Raw genomic sequence first — 23661 nt, forward strand, 5'->3', positions numbered from 1 at the left:
AAATACCATAAAAGGGATTTTGGGGTTCAGGTAAATTCAAATACCATAAAAGGGATTTTGGGGTTCAGGTAAATTCAAATACCATAAAAGGGATTTTGGGGTTCAGGTAAATTCAAATGACATAAAAGGGGTATATGCTTTCAGAAATACACCATGCAAGAGATTCAGACATGGAATTTATGGGTTCAAAAAACCCAATATTCATACAAGCCATTAAGGGTTTCAGGCAGACCAAAATATTCATACAAGGGATTAAAGACATTCCTATCAAAGAAGGGTTCTGAGAATCAAACAGATCTAATTACAAAGTTCATACAAACACTAATATATTGGTGTATTAGAATATGAAGTCCTCTAATTCTAGGCACCTTCAAATTTTTAGGGGCTTCCACGACGTCCAGAAGTGTAAAGATTTAGGGATCTCTGCTACTTCACTATAAACACGGATTGGCGACCACTAAAACTTCATTACAGATACTTGTCTAGATACAGGATTTACACTTTCAACCGATCCTAAGCAACGATCCTAAGCAACATCCGTGAAGTCTGATCCAACCTGATTGATATTTTATGGCCTCTTCATAGCCTATCTTTACATCAAGTAAACCTCATCAATAGGTCTTGTCTGCCACAAACACTGGCCAAACAGATGATAAACAAGTGCCAATAAGCTTGCATGCAAATATACCCAACGTATCATACTCATTTAACAATTAATCTGTATCAAGATATGAATAAGCTCTTTTAGAGATCATGATGATGGTAAAAAGGCCAACATTTTAGTTTTTAGTTGACCTACCACACAAGCTAGGTAGGATTCCTTAAAAATATCTGCCTTCCAATTCATTCCAATTTATTTGGCATTTTTGCTTTTTTGTAAAACATTTAAGTCCAAAAGATATTATCTTCACAGCATTTTAGCAGAATCTTCTCTTAAAGATGGTACCATTTATCCGATAACAAGATTCTCTTGGTTTTTGATTAACTACTCATTTCTCACCAGGTTTCATGTATGATGTGATATGCCTGCAGACAATTTTCTATACCAATAAATCTTCGAGTTCTTCACAGATATTTGTGCCTTCGTAAAGAGATGACTTAAAGATTACCAGATTTTTATTTTTTTACAGATATTTTTGCTTCCATTAAGAAAAAGTTGGATGAAGATTGAAAGATTTATATATCAACACGAACCAGAGCAGGTCAAAGGCCAGGAATGGTAATTCAACAGACAACAGGTGTGCCGTCATCATTAAGCCAGCACTCAACTTCCCATTCGCAGAGTAATCTTGAAATGAAATTCAGTAGCTCGTTTCAAGTCTGGAGATAGACATCTTTGACACAGTCAGTGCCAAACGCCTCAAACAACTCAATGAAGAATAGATTTCTGTTCCTTTAGCTTTTAACAACTACAGCGTAATTTCCTGAGATTACCATGTTTTCCGATTACATCATGCGAGTTTCTTTGTTTTCCACTTGCACAGTAGATCTCATGTTAGCTCATTTATTTTCTGCCTAACCCCTTGCCAATTGAAGTATTACATTAAGGATCGCTATCTTTCTACTGTGCAAAATATGATTGATTAAAAAGTGGCGTTTTTGTCTTTCTCCATGTTTCTTATGCAAGATAGCCAAAAATGTTATCCACCAACTTTCAGTATGATTTTTAATGAAGCTTATCTACATTTTCGTGCAGCCAGATGCTAAGGCAGGCCCCCCGTTTTCCTGTCAATATATTCGCTCATTTTGATTGTACTAGTGGGGGTTGCCAAGTTAAAAATCTGCAGCGTGTATTTCTGTTGCATTCAGCAATAAGGAAACATGGATGGTATTTTATTTAAAGAACTGAATTTAAAATCAGCCCGGAAAAATATGTAGAGTAAAAGAAGCATAAAAAAGATTTGCTTGTGGTTATGCGTGTGCCTGATTGTCTTCATGTGCTTACATTTGCGAAGGATCAAAAAAAGATATGGAGCAACTTCTTGCCATATGCTTAATGACCGTTTAATGACAGGGGGCTGAAGAGCCCTTGAGATCTTATACAACCTTGTATTATTGCCTCTCAGGTTTTTTATGTTTTAATTCTCTAAACAAGTATGATTGATGACCAACAAGTTGTAACACAAATATTTGTGAAAATGCAAAAACGATCTGTATAAAAAAATTCTCCAGATAATTACATTACATGAAAACTTTAATGAAATATAAGTGTGTTTTTATTTCTTTGTCAAAAGTTTAACTACCCTAATCCTGCATTTGTCATAAATGTTTCTGTACACTCACACAATTTGGAGTAATTTTTCACACATACTTCAAGTTAATATTCCAAGTTAAAGCAAGAATGTACAATATACAGATCTCTGGAAAATATGTCATATACAAAATTTCAAAATATAAATCTGTATGTTAGATCACACACAAGATTTACTTTGCACAGATCATCATATTTTACAGGAAAAATTCATCTTTTTTAAGATAATTTTAAACATAAGAAATAAATGACGTGATTTAGTAGCAAAGCTAAAATGTGATATACACTTATAGAAATAAACCTGTAAATTCTTTTTAATGAACAATATTAGAAATCAATGACACATGTTTATATCATGTAATCAATTTTACTGAAGAGTATTGGGAATGTTTCATTAGCGAAGAGTACAACAAAGTCTATTTTTCTTTACAGTATTGAAAATTCCTTTTTTATCTACAGTTATTTTCCTAAGAAAACATTTTAACATCAATCACTGGAAAATGGCCATGTGTGGTGAACATATTTTCAATTCCCTCGTTAAAAGGTTTTATGTAACATTAGTCAGAGAGACAAGTTACATCACAGCCACACCTCCCACTGTGGGTTATTCTATCATTAAATGACGCCAAACACAGTTTCATATTTTCATTGATTTTTGTACTCTTATAGATTAAGAGATTTTTCCCCTTCTCACTAGTACCAGCATGTAAGATCATCCAGATTTTAGTTATTTACAGCACAATAAATTTTCTGTTGATTCGTGTTTATTTTACTTAAAAAGGCTCCATCACAAAACCCATCTTGGGAGTTTTTATTTTAGCTGCTCCTGACAGAAGACTTAATTGGGAACATTATTAGGGTGAATAGTTTGGAGGACTCAATATTTATTTTAGACATGGCTGGCAGAAAGAGAAACAACATCTTGTATACACATCGGGCACGTCAAAGATAACAAAATTTTTATCTAGGAATTTTGATGTTTTAAAAACTTACTAGGATATACTCTGGTTCACCACACCAATCCACACCCTAATGACTTAATGGTCCTCCGACCATATCTATAGATAAACACCAATAGCTATTTGCAAAATATCATGTAGTTGGAAACAAACACGTTAAACAAAACAATCAAAACACTGGACTGTCAAATAAAATTAAAACAGCCTACCGGCACCTTTGCCGGCAGCAAACAGTCACTTGTCCCATTGGCCACAAGCAATCCATTCTCCAGTGTACTTAAGACCAAACGTACACAAGCGTCAATTGACAAGACAAATCCATAGGAATCGACTTGTTCTCATCCCAAGAGGATGCAATGTTTTGTCAGGGTTTTCTGTTCAAATAGTCGCTTATATCTGAGTCGACTACCCTTGTTTGAACAGCGGCCTATGTGTAGCAAGTTTTGTGAGCCAGAAAATGAAACAAATATTCCATATAGGCCAATGCAAATATTGCCGCAGCCTTTGTCAAGACAAGAAGCTAATATCCGATCATTCTATGCTGTCTCACTTTGTTTACTCTCCACACATCCCTGCGGGTCTCTGTGTCTGAATTACAAAGTATAGTCAACTCAATAAAAACACTTCTGTTTTCATATTATTAACCTTCTTAAAAAAAAAAAAAAAAAGAGTAAACAATTGTCTCAGCATTTCAAAAATCTGGACAATTCTATTTTTTTCTTACTTTTTTGTGTCTATTGTATGCAGCAATAAGAAACCAAATGATCACTTACAGTCTTGGTATAAGCAGGAAAATCTAACTAATCATGTGACTATTGGCAAAGCCCCAATCAGCTGTGAGGGTCAAGTCCTTCACAAAGACTATTTCACTATATTGGTGTCTGCAGCATAATGTTCATTGATTTCTTTGGGTATGATAACTACCAAGAATAGCCAGACCTGATGTGGCACATGTTTACATAATCACAGTTTAATTGAATAGGAAACACAAAACTATCAATTTCAAGCCAAAAGCTGAAGAAAGATCAACAAGAATCGACAAATGGACTATAACAGGCTTGATTTGTATTTTCTTATCCAAGCGTTTCCCATGCTTACTACCTCAATGTGTTTATATTGTAACACAAAATAAAGATTGGTTTATACTTTATTGTTCGTAGAACCAATTAAAAATTATATTAACGCTATGAAAATTGAATGTGTTATCACAAAAATCTTACAGAAGATTTACAAATGTCCAGCTAGATCATCTAAATTTTCCTGTGTCTTACTAGATCATCGAAATATTCTTAATTAATGTGAAGTTTTTATTCTAAGTATTGAATTGTTAATGTAATATTTTTTAGTTTTGTTTTGAAATTAATAAACATATTTCAACATTTGACAAAATTCTTTAAACTGTTGATATAAGATATAGTTCATATCAAACAAATCACAAATTTGCACCCTCTTCAATCACCCCAAAAAAGGAACAAGAAATAAATTTATTCCATTAAAATTTAACTTATTTTAATTTCATAATGCATATCTTATAAATTGATTGATAACAATATTCAGCATGGAAAAAATATGTGTATATGATTATTTAGTATTGCCTTTTAAAACTTAATAGGAAAAAATCACCAAAGGTACAAATTTCAATTGAATAGATTTTTAAAAATATCTTTCAATTTATAAGAATTCCTCCTAGCTGTCCCCTAACTGAGCCCCAAACACACCAATGTGAAAAGAACTTGTAGAAAGTTTTTTTTGCTATAAGTATAAACAACATACAGACTATGTAAATATAATTATTGTTCATTAACAAACACCAGTATTTTCTATAGCCAGTAAGCATTTCAGGGCATAGCGCTTGATCAATATTTGAAGTGATCCATTCAATACCAAAACCTACTGTAATAAGAAGAGGACAGGATTTTTCTCAACTGGAATTCCAACGACAAGGTTGATCCTAACACTTGGCAATATTTACCTTGTAAATTCTATTAAGGAGCGAGTGTGTTGGGCATCAAGCCATGACGGAGCCTCTCTAGTCGCTAATCCTTGACCAGATAAGTCCCAAACTAAATATACTTAATACCTCTACATGTTAAGAGGATCAGAGTTCGGGATTGACAAATATCCGTAACATCAGATAATCCCTGTTAATACCCGATACTCCACACTTATTATGCTTGATAGATCTGGTTTGTTTGTGTCCTAGATGTTACATTACCAGAGCAATGCAAAGTTCCACAACTATCTGAAAATGTTATTTCATTATATTAAGGCAACCTAAATTCTACCTTTAAACAGAGAATTTTATCCCCCTGCACTTCCTATGTACCTGAAGACATGTGTACTCTTCCTTCAATTATAAAATGGATCATTTTTTAATTTTCTTCAATATTTTTCCTACCATGCCTGAAGTAATATAATTACACAAGTTTATGGGAGATGATAAATCTTGGTTAGTTATATTTAGAAGTCTGTGGATTTGAATCAAATCCGGTAAATTCAGATACACCGGGGTTAAGGAAATTAATTCTGTACCATTAAGAACCAACAAGGTCAGAATTAACAAGTCATATTCCATATCATACAGAGCTCTTGCTGCAATCCTTTTTATTTGTGTTCCCAGTCAAACAAGCCAAGTCTGCCCTATCCATGTAAAGAGGACCTAAAGCCAAGCTTTACTCGAGTTTGAGTCAGCTAGCTCTGTCCCAAACAACAGGGACTCAGAGTCCAGTCAGCTCTTTCTAAATCAACATCCGTTATACTTATACCATCAAAATCATACAATCAATCAAATCCGCAGACAAATTTTAATGTAGGGTCTTCTACCACAACGAGAGTTTCCAATACTGGTTGAATTGTCTAAACTACAGCTGTTATCATATAGTGTTGATTGTAATGTTTTTTTCATATTGTTTTTCCCCAGAAATAAATGAACTCCCCGATCGTTTTATACTTATTTCTAACACACCTTAATTTTACTTTTCTTGAATGCTGACCAAGTTTCTGATTAGTTTTAAACACTGAAAATCTTCACGTTACATTGTTCCACTCCAGTAGGAAATAACGTAAAACTTTAATTGATTACTTAAGTTACCAATACCTATAATCATGTGATAATGGTTCAGGTACCACAGGTGAAATGACGCAAACCTAACAAGTATCTATATATAGAACCAGAGTATAGGATTATTAACTCTTCGGATCATTAAACATGGGATTACTTGTGTCAAATAGCCTAAACAAAGATTAACATATTGTAATTAATGACCTGCAAATTCTTTTTATAAATTCATTGAAATTTATATGTGTACAAGCCAAGCAGAAAATTCAGAAATCAAATGAAGCAGATTACTTACATGTTTTTCATCTGTTTGTCCACCAAGAGGAAAATGAAAAGGAAAAAAAATGTCAATACATATTTAATTTCTGTTTCACAATGATTGTAGAAATGATGCAATATTTATGTAAAGATGCAAAACGAAAACCTACCTTAATAATATATATAACAGTTGACACTCGTGTATAACCTACCCTACTGATATATATAACAGCTGACACTCCTGTACAACCTACCCTATTGATATATATATAACAGTTGACACTCCTGTATAACCTACCCTGCTGATATATATATAACAGTTGACACTCCTGTATAACCTACCCTACTGATATATATAACAGTTGACATTCCCATATAACCTACCCTACTGATATATATAACAGTTGACATTCCCATATAACCTACCCTACTGATATATATAACAGTTGACAGACCCCTGTATAACCTACCCTACTGATATATATAACAGCTGACACTCGTGTATAACCTACCCTACTGATATATATAACAGTTGACAGACCCCTGTATAACTTACCCTATTGATATATATAACAGTTGACAGACCCCTGTACAACCTACCCTTCTAATATATATAACAGCTGACACTCGTGTATAACCTACCCTATTGATATATATATAACAGCTGACACTCGTGTATAACCTACCCTACTGATATATATAACAGTTGACACTCCTGTATAACCTACCCTACTGATATATATAACAGCTGACACTCCTGTATAACCTACCCTACTGATATATATAACAGTTGACAGACCCCTGTATAACTTACCCTTCTAATATATATAACAGCTGACACTTGTGTATAACCTACCCTACTGATATATATAACAGTTGACACTCCTGTATAACCTACCCTTCTAATACATATAACAGCTGACAGACTATTTTATGTAGCATCTTTTCCTATTTAAGGAACACATACTTTCTGATTACATACATTTATGAATGTCAATAAGGCCAATGCATTTAATATTTATATGAATCATTTATATTCCACTACTAAATAGCAGGATCCACTTAGAATCACAAATATCTTTCAAAGTAAAGTATTTTCCAGATTAGAAGTCACATTTATTCTTCCTCACGAGTCGGGCATATGGCTTAAATGCCGATGTGGCTTATTTGTGGATGAAAAAAAAAAACTGCAGGACTAAAAAAAAAATTAAAAAAAAAAACCCAGGAAGTATAACAGTACACCAGTATGAAACAGTACACCAGTATGAGACGGTACCAATTTTTTTATGACTACTGCCCATCGGGTGTTTGTGACTGAAACAGAACGTCTAGAACTGTCGTTTGCAATCACATACAGGATGATTTGAAGATTGAAATAAACATGATCGTCTAGAACTGTCGTTTGCAATCACATATAGGATGATTTGAAGATTGAAATAAACATGATCGTCTAGAACTGTCATTTGCAATCACATACAGGATGATTTGAAGATTGAAATAAACATGATCGTCTAGAACTGTCATTTGCAATCACATACAGGATGATTTGAAGATTGAAATAAACATGATATTCTCATGGATTTAATGAATCATACCTCTTAATACAAATCAAAACATATTCTGCACTTTCTCAGTTACTTGGATGCCATAACAGAAGTATACAATTGCCATTTTCATCCTGGGATCGATGGGTCATCAAGTTATAGGTCAAATTGCTTGTTTTAGATATGGATGACTTTGTGTAACATACATGAAATAATCGGGGACTATAAGAATTTGGTCAGCATGCAAGGGCCTTCATTAATATTTTACAGTACAGACACTGATGGAGAGATTGCTTAGTAAACTGTATACAATGTCAGGCTCTATATCTGTGCATAGACAATCTATGAGGTACCAAAGTCAAACGAGTTTGATATTTGCTATCTTACAGCTTTTTTTAAATACATCAATAAAATTAAAAATTATCTGCGTATAATTCATTTCCAATCTTATATCAAATGTGTCACTAGCGATCTTGATAAAATGCCCTCCGTTGTCTGTTATATCAATGAACTTTGGTCATTGTAACAGTTACCACTTCGTAAGAAAGGGTGTGGCTTATATTCTGGTGCAACTAATATGTGGATGAAATTGTAAAATCACTGTGGCTTACATACCAATATAGCTTAAAACCCGCAAAATATGTTAAGTATAGTTCAAAGTATTCAATATTCAGAATACAAAAGTCAAGGTATTTTCTAAATCAAAATTGTGATTTTTACAACAACTATTCTTTAGTATATCAAATACTTTGCAAGATTCACTGAACAATTTGCAGCAGTGCAATAAGATCCAAGGCTTCACCTTGCATGGCCTCTTACTAACCTTTTTCCTCCTTGAGTGAATTGAGGTGCGAGGAAAGCCCAAGGGCACCGTGGCCAGTGAGGGCGAGGAGAGTAGATGCAGTACTTGAGGGCAGCCCTGGAGGCTGTAGTCCTGGGGGATGGGGAGGCATTGGGAAGGGTGGGGCCCCGTGAGCATGGGCACCTGCCAGGTGCTGACCAGCCTGCATTTGTTGCTGCAAGTAATCAAACCAATAAAATCCAATCAACACCAGGAAATACCATAGAAATCAACAATTCTGAGTTATCAACTAAATGGAAATACTAAAACTCTGACCTTTGGCCTAGAAAAGAAATGACGATTAAACAAACACAGGAACAATATATATTGTTTTCTTTGTCAAATTAAAAGAGAATTTTGATCAAAAATAAAATTTCTATAAATTGTGCATTATAAATCAATGCTCGCTCTCGTAAATGTTATAGAAATCAATTCAAATGAAAGAGGTTTGTTATTAGGATGATAGAAATCTCTACAATAATTTATTATAGAGGGACCCGAGGGTGTTCAATTTCAAATAAACTTCATAAAAAGTCAACAAGGATATTTCCCCTTAATCAAACAATATGATAAAAAATTATTCAACCACATCACCAAAGTAATGATGTAATTCACTTAGATTCTCATGCTTTAGCTTAAAAAATAAACAATATTAATCAAATCGATAAACATTTTTATCACATATTTTCTCTAACAACTTCCATCATGATTGCTTATTTAATCTTTTCCCATGATTTTGTGGAAAAAAACCCAAAATAGATCCAGACACCAATAGTATAGGTCATCATTATCTTTGGTGATGTACAAATCTGCCTTAATCTTCACACTTAAAATATTGGAATGATGGCATTCCGACAACCACATATTTTTATCTGAAAGTGTATACTTCCTTAAAGCAGATGCAACAGAGACAAAATAGGCATTCCACATTACTACATAAATTTTGATATTTTTATTGGACTACCTATATTTATATCTATATGTTTCCTGTATTGTCTAGAAACGATACTTCCAGTTTGATGTAATCAATGAAATTCAAGTGTTTTGGTTTATACCTATCAAAATCATGGTTATAAAAAAAATGCATACTTTTTCACAGAATTCAGGTTTGCATCCTAGTTTCTACCATACACCTACCATACAAGTAAAGTAGGATGTACAACAGCAAATTCTTAAGTAACATGCATCTATATAATTGTTTACAAGTGCATGGCCAAAACTTGCTCATTACAGTAAACAAACTTGCATCAACACATGTCTTTATTTATTAGCACAGACTTGAGTTTGTAAATTAAATAATCCAAATACCAAAGGTAATGACTGTACACAGAAATGAATATGCCGATTCGACAAAGCGAACCCATATTTGATACAAATTTACTGCTTTTGGTAAATATTAGGTGTTAAACTTTAATTTAAACTGATCTTCATTTTTCACTTGAATGATACAAAAAAAACTGTTAATTTACGTTATCTGTCTGTGGCCATGAAACAGGATCACTTTAATACAAGTATGTTTACGGTATAAACTCAAATATCAAGGGGAGATTACTTACCCCAATGATAGCATTGAGTTCTGTCATAGTCACCTGTTTGGCTCTTTCTACTGCTGCTGCAACCTGCTGCTGGTGCTGCAATGACAAATAAAAATTAATTAGCTCTTTTGTTTAAAATTTTTCAAAATTGTCACCCCGTTCAACCCAATCTAGTAGGCATGATAACACTTAATTTAAGGAAAAAGAAAAGTTATCAAACTTTCAAATTAAAAAATTCAATGGTAAGCTACAAGATTTGTTGACAATTCAAAGATGAATAGAGAATGTAACAATTTTGTTTTTGCAGCAATTCAAACTGAAAAAGTAATTATTTCACAATGCATTTGTTACTAATTCACTATAAGTGCACTTTCTAAATCACCATTACACATAAATAAAACCAGACTACTCATAGTGCTATGTTAAATGGTATAAATGACATTTATATGGCTTCATTCCCGTAACGAGCGTAATTATACAGCACTGTAATAAAGTTTGTTTAAATATGACAAGTGTAAATATTGATACAAGTGTTGGGTTGATGTTAGTGTGAGCACACAATGTAACGGCTATATTTACACAGACCACAGTACTAAATCCTTGTATTGACATGGCACTGTATCTAATAACTCAATCAATTCTCCCCAATACAACTGCTCTATTACTTTGTTCTCTGGTGTCACATATAATTACATTCAAGATCATTTCTCTTTATAAAAAAACCTAATAATTTTCGGAATGTTAAAAAACTAAAATTTCTGTATGTTTCATGCCGACTTTTTCTTGTATTCAACTCACTGAAATGATGTTACAAGTTGAAAGAACAATTCAGAAAAATATGTTTTATACCAATCTCACTTGTCACAGAATATTATACCCATCTCACTTGTCACAGTGTGTAATACCAATCTCACTTGTCACAGTGTGTAATACCAATCTCACTTGTCATAGTGTGTAATACCAATCTCCCTTGTCACAGTGTATCATACCAATCTCACTTGTAACAGTGTGTAATACCAATCTCACATGTCACAGTGTATAATACCAATCTCACATGTCACAGTGTGTAATACCAATCTCACATGTCACAGTGTGTAATACCAATCTCACTTGTCATAGTGTGTAATACCAATCTCACTTGTCACAGTGTGTAATACCAATCTCACTTGTCATAGTGTGTAATACCAATCTCACATGTCACAGTGTGTAATACCAATCTCACATGTCACAGTGTGTAATACCAATCTCACTTGTCATAGTGTGTAATACCAATCTCAATTGTTATAGTGTGTAATACCAATCTCACATGTCACAGTGTATAATACCAATCTCACATCTCACATGTCACAGTGTATAATACCAATCTCACATCTCACTTGTCACAGTGTATAATACATACCAATCTCACTTGTTATAGTGTGTAATACCAATCTCACTTGTCACAGTGTGTAATACCAATCTCACTTGTCAAAGTGTGTAATACCAATATCACTTGTCATAGTGTGTAATACCAATCTCACATGTCACAGTGTGTAATACCAATCTCACATGTCACAGTGTGTAATACCAATCTCACTTGTCATAGTGTGTAATACCAATCTCAATTGTTATAGTGTGTAATACCAATCTCACATGTCACAGTGTATAATACCAATCTCACATCTCACATGTCACAGTGTATAATACCAATCTCACATCTCACTTGTCACAGTGTATAATACCAATCTCACTTGTCAGTGTGTAATACCAATCTCACATGTCACAGTGTATAATACCAATCTCACATGTCACAGTGTGTAATACCAATCTCACATGTCACAGTGTATAATACCAATCTCACATGTCACAGTGTGTAATACCAATCTCACATGTCATAGTGTGTAATACCAATCTCACTTGTCATAGTGTGTAATACCAATCTCACTTGTCACAGTGTGTAATACCAATCTCCCTTGTCACAGTGTATAATACCAATCTCACTTGTCATAGTGTGTAATACCAATCTCAATTGTTATAGTGTGTAATACCAATCTCACATGTCACAGTGTATAATACCAATCTCACATCTCACTTGTCACAGTGTGTAATACCAATCTCACTTGTCACAGTGTATAATACCAATCTCACTTGTCACAGTGTATAATACCAATCTCACATGTCACAGTGTGTAATACCAATCTCACATGTCACAGTGTGTAATACCAATCTCACCTGTCACAGTGTGTTATACCAATCTCACATGTCACAGTGTGTAATACCAATCTCACATGTCACAGTGTGTAATACCAATCTCACATGTCACAGTGTATAATACCAATCTCACTTGTCACAGTGTATAATACCAATCTCACTTGTCACAGTGTATAATACCAATCTCACATGTCACAGTGTATAATACCAATCTCACTTGTCACAGTGTGTAATACCAATCTCACTTGTCATAGTGTGTAATACCAATCTCCCTTGTCACAGTGTATAATACCAATCTCACATGTCAGTGTGTAATACCAATCTCACATGTCACAGTGTATAATACCAATATCACTTGTCACAGTGTATAATACCAATCTCACATGTCACAGTGTATAATACCAATCTCACTTGTCACAGTGTGTAATACCAATCTCACATGTCACAGTGTAATACCAATCTCACATGTCACAGTGTATAATACCAACCTCAATTGTCACAGTGTGTAATACCAATCTCACATGTCACAGTGTGTAATACCAATCTCACATGTCACAGTGTGTAATACCAATCTCATCTGTCACAGTGTATAATACCAACCTCAATTGTCAGTGTGTAATACCAATCTCACATGTCACAGTGTATAATACCAATCTCACTTGTCCCAGTGTATAATACCAATCTCACATGTCAGAGTATAACACCAATCACTTGTCATAGTGTAAAAGACAAATCTCACATGTTCAGTTCTTTCCAAAATGCCCAGCTGTGATCCCAGAAGGAAACATTTAAACTAAATTTTACTAACATCAATGACAAATATATCACAGATGATGATTTATTTTGTAAACAACCTGTTATGAACATTTCAATTAATAACGTAGATTTACAACATAAAGACAAAGAGCCAGATTATCATATCTGTAGGCTGAAGTTCCTACTTCCCTCCTCCCAACCTCCAATGATCATTTCTCACAGCTTTATTAAACCATCCTCTGTGATGTATTTCTGTTTGACCCTTCTACCCTCACTATAACTCAACATGCCCCACCCATCTGTTTTCTAACCCTTCTAACCTCCCCCCTCCCTCCCCAAATAACCCTTTATTACTAAGTTACTCAATATGTCTTTTAACGTAGCTAGCACCAAAACAAATTTACATATTGCTATCCACTATAACATTGTACCCCATATAGCATTCCTAAGTAATTACGGTGGGTGATAAGTCTAATTGGACACGTCTGGGATGAGGAGGGGTTACTAGATTGGATGTCTAGGGGAAGGGACATGAATTGGTCTGGACAGATTTTGCCTTGCCATTAACCAGCCACAGAACCAAGCACCTGCTCCTCATCATCAACCCCCAATAATCTCAAGGGTCTCCATCTAGCACCGCCATTGATCATATACAGAACAAACTTCAATAATTTGTCCACTAATCAGGCATTTTAAAACATGATTCATAATTATATCAGTCTGCCCAAGTCTACTTTTGTATCAAATATAACACACATCTGCAGCCTTCATTCTTTTTAATAGATCAAAACCTCACATATCTTTCTCTATATTTTTAGGTAGAAAATCTGAGCATGATAACTTACCTCCTGAGAAAGAAATGGAATGACCTGAGCACAGATAGCATTCAGCCTCTTGGCAATTTCAGTCTGAAAAATACAAGAAAACAAAAAAATCTAAATACACTGAAATTACAGGTAATATTTCGATCCAAAGATTGCATTGATACTGACAAGTGAAATGAGGGTTAGATCAAGTGATCATAATAATCATATTCTACCTAAATCAATACAGATATCAATTCAATGTTATGGCATTGCAGGGACCCCCAACCTCCCACTCCCTCCCTCCCTCCTCCTCCCACTCACAATCTCTCCCCCATCAACTTTTACTGGAATTGAGGTAAAAACAAAATCCTTCCCAGAACCCATGATACTTTTATTTCATGAGATTGTGTGAAAGGGACATAAAAGTCATGTTGTGTCCTGTTTCCGATACTCTATCAAATATCACCATTGAAATGGAAAAGCCAAGTGTGGATCATTTCGTGAGTTTCTTTAAAACATAATCATAAGTACACATCATCACTATCTAGTTCTAATTTCATTTGCTACTTGAGAAATTTCCGGCTGTTTTTATATTAATTTTCCAAGTTACTCTGAAGTGGTGTGTTCATGGGAACACGACTAAAACCATGCATAACAAACGATATTACAGTACTTAACAAGATAACATCTCGTCCAACTTTTACTTCACCGAGGCTGAAATTACTGAGGAAAGTCCAAGTTCTTCAGGAAAGTTTCTGAATCCTTGTTCTTTGTAGAGACCCACTATCCTGTCCTTGTGTCTATGTTTGTAGAGACCCACTATCCTGTCCTTGTGTCTGTGTTTGTAGAGAACCACTATCCTGTACTTGTGTCTATGTTTGTAGAGACCCACTATCCTGTCCTTGTGTCTATGTTTGTAGAGAACCACTATCCTGTACTTGTGTCTATGTTTGTAGCGACCCACTATCTTGTCCTTGTGTCTATGTTTGTAAAGACCCACTATCCTGTCCTTGTGTCTGTGTTTGTAGCGACCCACTATCCTGTACTTGTGTCTATGTTTGTAAAGACCCACTATCCTGTCCTTGTGTCTGTGTTTGTAGAGACCCACTATCCTGTCCTTGTGTCTGTGTTTGTAGCGACCCACTATCCTGTCCTTGTGTCTATGTTTGTAGCGACCCACTATCCTGTACTTGTGTCTGTGTTTGTAGAGACCCACTATCCTGTACTTGTGTCTGTGTTTGTAGAGACCCACTATCCTGTCCTTGTGTCTATGTTTGTAGCGACCCACTATCCTGTACTTGTGTCTGTGTTTGTAGAGACCCACTATCCTGTCCTTGTGTCTGTGTTTGTAGAGACCCACTATCCTGTCCTTTATCCTGTCCTTGTGTCTATGTTTGTAGAGACCCATTATCCTGTCCTTGTGTCTATGTTTGTAGAGTCCCACTATCCTGTCCTTGTGTCTGTGTTTGTAGAGACCCACTATCCTGTCCTTGTGTCTGTGTTTGTAGAGACCTACTATCCTGTCCTTGTGCCTGTGTTTGTAGAGACCCACTATCCTGTCCTTGTGTCTGTGTTTGTAGAGACCCACTATCCTGTCCTTGTGTCTGTGTTTGTAGAGACCCACTATCCTGTCCTTGTGTCTATGTTTGTAGAGACCCACTATCCTGTCCTTGTGTCTGTGTTTGTAGAGACCCACTATCCTGTCCTTGTGCCTGTGTTTGTAGAGACCCACTATCCTGTCCTTGTGTCTGTGTTTGTAGAGACTATTTATTGGTACTTTTCTTGTTTCTATCAAGGTTTTGTTGATGCCACTACCCTTGTTTCCATCAAGGTTTGATAAGGCTGTACTCAGTTCTGTCAAGAATTATTCAGGCTGTACTTAATTCTGTCTAGGTCTTTTTGTGGCACATACCAATTTGACGAGAGCAAAAAGGAAAACAATATATGCCTGGTTTGGTGTGGTGAAACTATAAGGAAGTACTGGCATTACTAATGGTATGTAATAATTCATGGCTTAACCACAAGGAATTATCACCGTATCACGAAGCCATTAAACATGCATATTTATGACCAAGATTAATGGCAATTAAGTTCCATATATGCAACAATGCAAAACTGGTTAGATGAAAAATTAGCCCAAGTTGTATAATTTCATTTGCATACTTCCTACCTTTTTCCCGTATATTTATACAAGACGTCGTTGAAAAATTAACTTCTAAGTAATGCCTTCAATATTTACCAAATTTTATTCCGATTGAAATTTTATTCTGAAACAGAAATCAAATCCCAGTCTAAACATCCGAAAATAAGATCATGTGATTGGTATGGCCTCTAAAATTTCCAGGGTAATTAAGGTCGTTAACTCAAGTCAGTCTGCATGCCAAGCTGATAGTTAAGTAATGGGATCCTTCAGGTAAGACAGCAAGTATATATATACACTACGGTAATTAAGTAATTAGAAAAAAAAGACTAAATATGTATTTAGTATGCATGATTACAGTATGTGCATTTTCAATTACCATATTACCCTACTATAATTCGTAACTGACAAAACGGAGTTCAGTAAGTAGGTAATTAAGAAATAAAACTAGATTTCAAACTGTTTCAACCACTCCCTACTCATCACCTTTAGTAAAAACCTAACTTCTCTCAATATTTTCAATTTAAACCATACCACCAGTGAGCATAACCTCCCTTATTCAGACTTGCTGCCAGTCCTTGAAGGCTGTTTATCTTTTTTTGGAAAGGCTTCAGGCAAATGACTTAAAATCTGCTTTTAAACCATTTATCAGATTCAAGCAATAGTGAGATTACATCTAGAAATATTTACATTAAAAAAACCCAAACATTTGTAAAAAAAAAAAAAAAAGTTATTATCTTTCAGCAAACAGTTGAAATGTAAATAGTGAAAGGGTGTTATATTGACACCCTTATATTTCCTCTCGGAGCCCTAAAGGGGATTACTAGTAGCGTCTGCATCACCATGTTGACACAGCACACATACTAGATCTGAAAGTTTACAACCAGATAAGAGGGCCACCTTTGTTTTCTTAGTCTATTGATTGCAGTCTATCTGGCCTTCTTACCCCTTGAGTGTTTGCCCACATTCCAGTCAACAATGCCATGTCGGCCGAGAGCTAGTTTATTCAGATATTAGCTATAAAATTCTTATCGATTTTCCATTACAACTTTCATTAAATAAAGTTATTGACCAAAAAATGCAAGCTGGCTGGCTCGCAATCTATGGCCTAGCGACCTGTCATACAAGCCACCTCTTAGGGGCTAGGTTTCCATGGAAATCGTATTTGCTCTAAAAGATTATCAATTCCGGTAAAATGGAGGAATCTATTTCCTTGTATTGATTTTTATGTTCTTCTTTATGCGTAGCGACGTTTAGGTTGCAATGTCTTAAATGGACTAACAGCACAGTCAGCCATCTTAATCAAATACTGGAATGGTTTGCATTACCTCCTTCAGGGAGACCTACAAGCTACTTGCATTGAATTTCAAAACATTTTCATTAACCCTTGGGTAATGGTTAAATGGATGTAGCTTTGATCAAGTCAAGACTTTCAGTGGAAACGTACAAGTTTTATATAGCTCATTCTTCTAACAGTGGTTGAAAATGTGATCTTTGAGAATTGGGTTTTTAATGCCTGTTCAATCAAAAACAGTTGATTTATTCTGTAAGAAGTGTTTTTTTTCCAGAAATAAAATGAAATAGGTTGGATGGAAGCCATGCTCTAGAATCAATACTCCTAATGGAATGACTTTGACATGTATCCTAATGCTATACACACTATGCACACTGATACAGCTAATCCAGCGCAGGAACAAACAAATCGGGCCCACGTAGATCCATCTAAATACACACAAATGGATGAACAATGAAATCCCTGTGGAATCTACCGATAACAAATACAATAAAGTTCCACTATACTGTACCTAAAATTTCCAACGCTCTTTTTACAGAAAAAAATTTGTATGGATGTCAGAGTACTTCTTATTTATAGTTGTTACTTACATCGCAGCCTTCAGTGTATCAACTCAGCAATGAGCCCATGCTTGGTAATAAGCCCACCCATAAGTATTTAAACAAATTTGCCAACAAAAGCTATTCCATTGTCCTGCAATGGGCCTATCACCATCACACTTTAGGTCTTTGGTTTGGCCGTCTGGGCTTGTCGAGTTATTGTTGTGAGCCATTCACTTGTAAGCATTCATCGATTCACTCATAAAGTTTTATTTCTTTTAACATTTTTCACAAATGATCTACATTGTTTTCGTTGATTGCTCAAAGACCAGGAACATACACAGTTATGAGCATGGTTTCATGATACTTGTCTAACAAAATGCCTTCTCCAATTCATCAATATAAAGTTGAAGAAAAAAGCTTTAAACGATTTCAATGTACAGAAAAAGGTCAAGTTTTTAATATGTTTGTACAAGCATCACTATGTCAATCTCCAATATTAAGAGTTATCCTGCCTGTAGTTCAGCAGGATATGACACAGTGTCTTGTCAAAATGTCATCGAAAATCAATATGTTAGAGCCAGTAAGTTCCCTATTTCAGGCGATATCAAAAACCAATTGAAAATCTCTGGCCAGTTGTAGATATGGTAAAATGGTCTACCTTTTACTTTTCCATCATTTCATACAGTTTTCCTGAAAATTTTAAAAGAAAAGGCGTCTCTGATCAGCCCTTGGGTCCTTGAACAAATGAAGTAGTTTTTGGAAGAGATACAACGATATTTATCCCACTGTGAAAATCTCAAGCGACTGGTAAAATCTGTCTATTGTATCGCAAGTCTCTCATTTATCATGAATAAGTATGACGAACTGACATAAAGTTCTCTTAATATCTTTTACTTACAATCCATGACAGAGGTTGATGGTATAGAGAAAGTGGGAGGGGGGTGGGGGGGGTGGAGGAGGGGGGGGGGGGCGGCGCACTGACATTCAGACCCTTTCCTGGTCGGTCCAATCCAGTAGGAGCGTCCAGGAGGACAATAAAATTGTTGACCCTTTTCAGGTCAGTCCAGTCCAGTTGGAATATCTAGCAGCACAGGAAAGAATTAGTGACCCTTTCTAGATCAACCCGATCCAGCTGGGGTGTCCAATAGGACAGGATGGGCATTGCTGACCAATTTCCTAGCCAGTCCAATCCTGCTGAGGTGTCCAGCTGACTATACCCCCTGCTGATCAACAACTCTGACACCAAATGTCTCCTGCAAGTCACTAAGAAATGAATCCACATCCAATTAAAGGCACAATCTGCCTGAAACTGCCCAGTTGACTACATCAATTCCCAGTAGACACGACACCAGCCAATGAATTGATGTGTTCGCACTTGCCAGTAACAAGGCTGGCTTAATGAATGACTTTGACTAAACACTCTCCAGCTGCATTAGTTTTATTGATCCAAAGTACCAAGATCTTACCAGTAATATCAGAAATTTCTCTGGAATATTACCCCATATGTGGGACTTGTTCATAGTGCAAAAAAAAACATGGATGCAATTTTGTCCCCCATTTTCATAACATATGGCTCTTTGACCTCAAAAGTCTTGCTATTGGTTGCCTATGCATGATTGTATCTTGTATAATAACCAGAAACTCCTACATAAAGGTATATACAGACATACCTCCAATCCAACTTTATCTCAATAAATAATGAAATAAACAACATTACCCAATAAAATGATTGTGACTATCCATCAGGATGATGAACTAACAATCATATTTTTTTCCTTTTTTCATAACAATCCTGACAAATTTTTAATGACGAAGCTGTAACGTTAATGGGAAATTCCAAGTTTTTGTCACTAAAATTAGTGACTGATCTAGAAGCAGTGATCTCAAGCTAGTTAAAAAGTCTTCCTTCAAAGCAAAGAAATTTCTATATATGCAGAACAGTTTTATGAAATTGTTTGATCATTCAGTATACAGTATAGTTGTTAATTACAGAATCATATCTATAAGTACTGCTGTTCACATGTGGGTGTCTTTTGTAAACTTCTATTGTAAATGAGTTTAAGGCAACAGAAAAATATTCTGTAAGCATTGATGTTTCCGCTGTAAGCACCCTTGTAAATTTTCTACAGTAATAGTCATGTAAATAAGTGTCTGTTATCCTGAGGTATGTGGGCACCAGCTGTGTTTCAGAACCCACTTCACAGACAGATCTACCAGCTTACCCTCTCAAATGTCCAGCTTTATGCTGCCTGGACCCTGTATATTGATTGATGAAGACAGCATAGCAAGTTTGTGTACAAATTTCCTGTATCAAGCACTCAGACTGTAGCTCCGCCTCCCAGTGGTTTAGGCCACACCTCCTCAAGATATTGAAAAACTTATCACAGCCCAATTACACTTGTACAAGAGATCTACAGCTATTCCACAGTCAGAAGTCAGGCCTATCCATTACACACAAATACCTCCATGTAATCACAGGCAAGATAGGAGAAAAATTATCTCTTTCTCTGGTATATATATATACATGTGTATGTTGTCTGGAGATTTTTCTGAAACATGTGACTCACAGCAAGCCAGCAGGAGTTTCATCACCTCTTTACAAATAAAAAAAAAAGTGACACACCCTCACAAAAAAACGAGGTCTGTCCCCAAGAGAACAGAGTCCATTGTGTGATCTCCTGTCAAGACACACAAAGGGCAGTATTGAAATATGGGAGGAGCCAACGTTTGAAACCCTTAGGGACCCCTACACAACAGCATCTGCAAAATCCCTCTGAAAATTTTATCACACTTTCAGTCCTCATAGGTGGGTTCTAAATCTCTTTGATTTATAATAATTCTAGAAGTCTCCATAAACCTGTTTGGGATTAAACGAGTCTTTTTTTGATTTGAAGCGGAGGGGGTTAAAATCTCTGGTTTCCTCAACTCTGTGCTCAAATACTGATAAAACAGCCCTAACTCGACTAGTTACAAAACGCTAAGTGCAGTCATTTAGAGATCACATTACCCCACAATGTTATCAAGTGTATACCTAGATCATGTGACCCACTGCATACCTAGATGACGATTAGTTTGTATGGGGGAGCCCTTATCAGCAAAAAAATGTGTATCACCTTTGGTTATTCAGTCTATTTATGCAGCAACTTAGTATCTCTGTTTACCTGTGTACGTTACACCTGTGAAACCTCTACCGATTAGTTATCTTCATACAACTCACCTGTTTATGCATTTCCACATTTAATCCATACGACATCTCGTAATACTGCAAAATAAATAATAATACACTTTATAATTAGCATACATTAAAATTTTATTGATCAATTAAAAAGAAGTTTTTTAATAGGCGGACATCATTGATCTGTTCAACATAGCGATGAATTTAACGATCAATATTAATGTTTGCTGTAATTCTTGAATAAGGCCAAACCAATGTTCTGGTGCGTTTTTGTCTAAACATTAGAATTAGTGCAGGTAATTTTCTACATTGTTTTTCATTGCCAACAGAAATTGCTCTTGATCTTAAAAATTATACCATAATAACAAACAGGGTAGTGAAACTTGAAACATTTATCTATCCTGGTAGTCGGCTAGCACCAAGCAATTACATAACCATGAGCTAGCTATAAGGGATACATTAGCTAGCCCCTGTGTACCTGTATTGTATGTAATTCAGCTTAAGTCTAGCTTGCCGGGTCCACAGTGATTTTTCTGTGTGTAAAATTAAACACATCACTCCTAGAATGTGTATGACTCACATCACTTCAGGTTACAGCCAGTTAACAGGGCATGACCCTAGCGATATCACAGGGGACTAAAATTAATTCAATTAGAACGAATCAATTTACTAAACGTGCCTCCACTATGCAGCCAAGTTTTACACGCGCAATCTACATGGACAATACACAAGTTACCTTTCATAAAATAATTTTATTTTTCAGGCGTTTCGACCGTCTGGTTGTATACTTGGTCATGTCCTCGTCATTTATGTTGTAGAATACTTCCTCCGTGTTAAAAGACACTATTAAAAATGCTGTTAGATAATTTGTATAAAATCTTATCTAGACTTTTTACAGCCATCAGAGTAGCGATTTTCTCTAGTCTAGATCAAAGCGAAATCGTTAAAATATTCTTAACAGGGTCACGGCTGACTGCGTGTGAACTTACCATAACATAGTGTCGTTGCATTTCTGTCTTTTCCTGAGCCAGTTTCTCGCATTCCATTTTTAAACTGAACGAGAAAACAAAACAACAATATTAAGCTACACCGACCCCTTCTGATGATCTATCTACAAACATTAAAATTACTTTTTCAATTTGACCTAATTTTTGTTACGTGGCTAAGTGTCATTTATGTATGGCCTGTGATAATGTTGTTGATTCCCAGTTAAACGCAGAACGCATAGTCATAGAAACGAGATATACGCCAACTTACAAAATCGACAATAACAAATTAAATTGTAGGGGTACCTGTGATATTGGGCTTGTAGAAAGCTGAATTCCTCTTTTATTCGATCGCACGATTCCGCCACCGTAAATTTAAACGGTTGGCCGGGTTGGTGCGGCGTCTGAAACAACAGTACACGATAATAAGAAAAATGAAAACAAAAACGAGGTCACAATGGGTAGGAAATATATATATAAGAAGTCAGCCTAGGGTCCTCGAGCGCGCCGAGGCAGGGCTAGACCCGCCATTCATGAACAAAGAGAAGACGCAAGTAAACAGAAAGCGAAAAACGTGCTACGCTGTGTTAACAACGCAGTGGATCCACTTACCGGATGACGATTAGGATACATCGCTGGGTTCGTTTGTATAAATTATATCCCAAAAATTACACCAGTCTTCATTTAGACTGTACTGTTCATATAATTCCACACAAGAATCAATCTACACAAGCAAAAACATAGGGAAACGAGGTGTGTATGGTGTGTACATCGACCAGTCGCTACAGCACAGCTCGGCTCGAGGTCGACCCGCGAATCTGCATTTATCGGTAATCCATCAAATAATTCCTTAGTGTATAACATCCACACGAACCCTAAAACCGGGTACAGTCTTGAGAACAACTTGAACCACAACTTGACGATGAAAATCCGGGTATTTTGACGATATATGATGTAAAATTCCTTCCGAGTGTACAGTCTGAACCTCTATGTGTATGTGCCCGTGTGAACTGCCTTGTAAAATGCCACACACAGTATAATTCAACACGCGTTATTATTCCGCAAATAACAAAAGCAGGAGGCAAATACATTTGCCATATTTGGGCGCGAGTGATTGGTCAACTCAACAGCTGGCAATCGACTCAAGAACCCCACGTGGAGTCATTAGTTATGCACAATTCACACGCCACTTGACCAATCAACATCGAGTATTTGCTTGAGTGTGCATAAGTAATGAGAATGTGTGAATAGTAAATAGCATAGTGTGCATACATTACCTGTCTGTCAACTGAGTGGGCGTGGAATGACGAGAAATTGCGAGGGATG

General features: G+C 35.8%; 1 protein-coding gene across 5 annotated transcripts in view; it reads right to left on the reverse strand.

The window, feature by feature from the left end:
- LOC132544144 (transducin-like enhancer protein 4) overlaps positions 1–23337 on the reverse strand; it is a 50635-nt gene extending 27298 nt beyond the window's left edge. For all 5 annotated transcript variants that reach the window (XM_060207717.1, XM_060207719.1, XM_060207716.1 and 2 more), the window contains exons 1-8: positions 22948–23337; positions 22642–22739; positions 22339–22402; positions 21392–21436; positions 14238–14300; positions 10468–10542; positions 8894–9086; positions 6564–6574 (exon numbers count right to left, since the gene is read on the reverse strand). In XM_060207717.1, coding sequence (XP_060063700.1) covers positions 6564–6574; positions 8894–9086; positions 10468–10542; positions 14238–14300; positions 21392–21436; positions 22339–22402; positions 22642–22739; positions 22948–22968 — 570 coding nt within the window. In that variant the 5' untranslated portion in view covers positions 22969–23337. The remainder of the gene's footprint in view (positions 1–6563; positions 6575–8893; positions 9087–10467; positions 10543–14237; positions 14301–21391; positions 21437–22338; positions 22403–22641; positions 22740–22947) is intronic.
- Between the last annotated feature and the right edge of the window lie 324 nt (positions 23338–23661).

This window comes from Ylistrum balloti, unplaced genomic scaffold, assembly GCF_031769215.1.
Source record: "Ylistrum balloti isolate Yb309-2 unplaced genomic scaffold, AGI_CSIRO_Ybal_v1 Utg369782, whole genome shotgun sequence".
Lineage (NCBI taxonomy): Eukaryota > Metazoa > Mollusca > Bivalvia > Pectinida > Pectinidae > Ylistrum > Ylistrum balloti.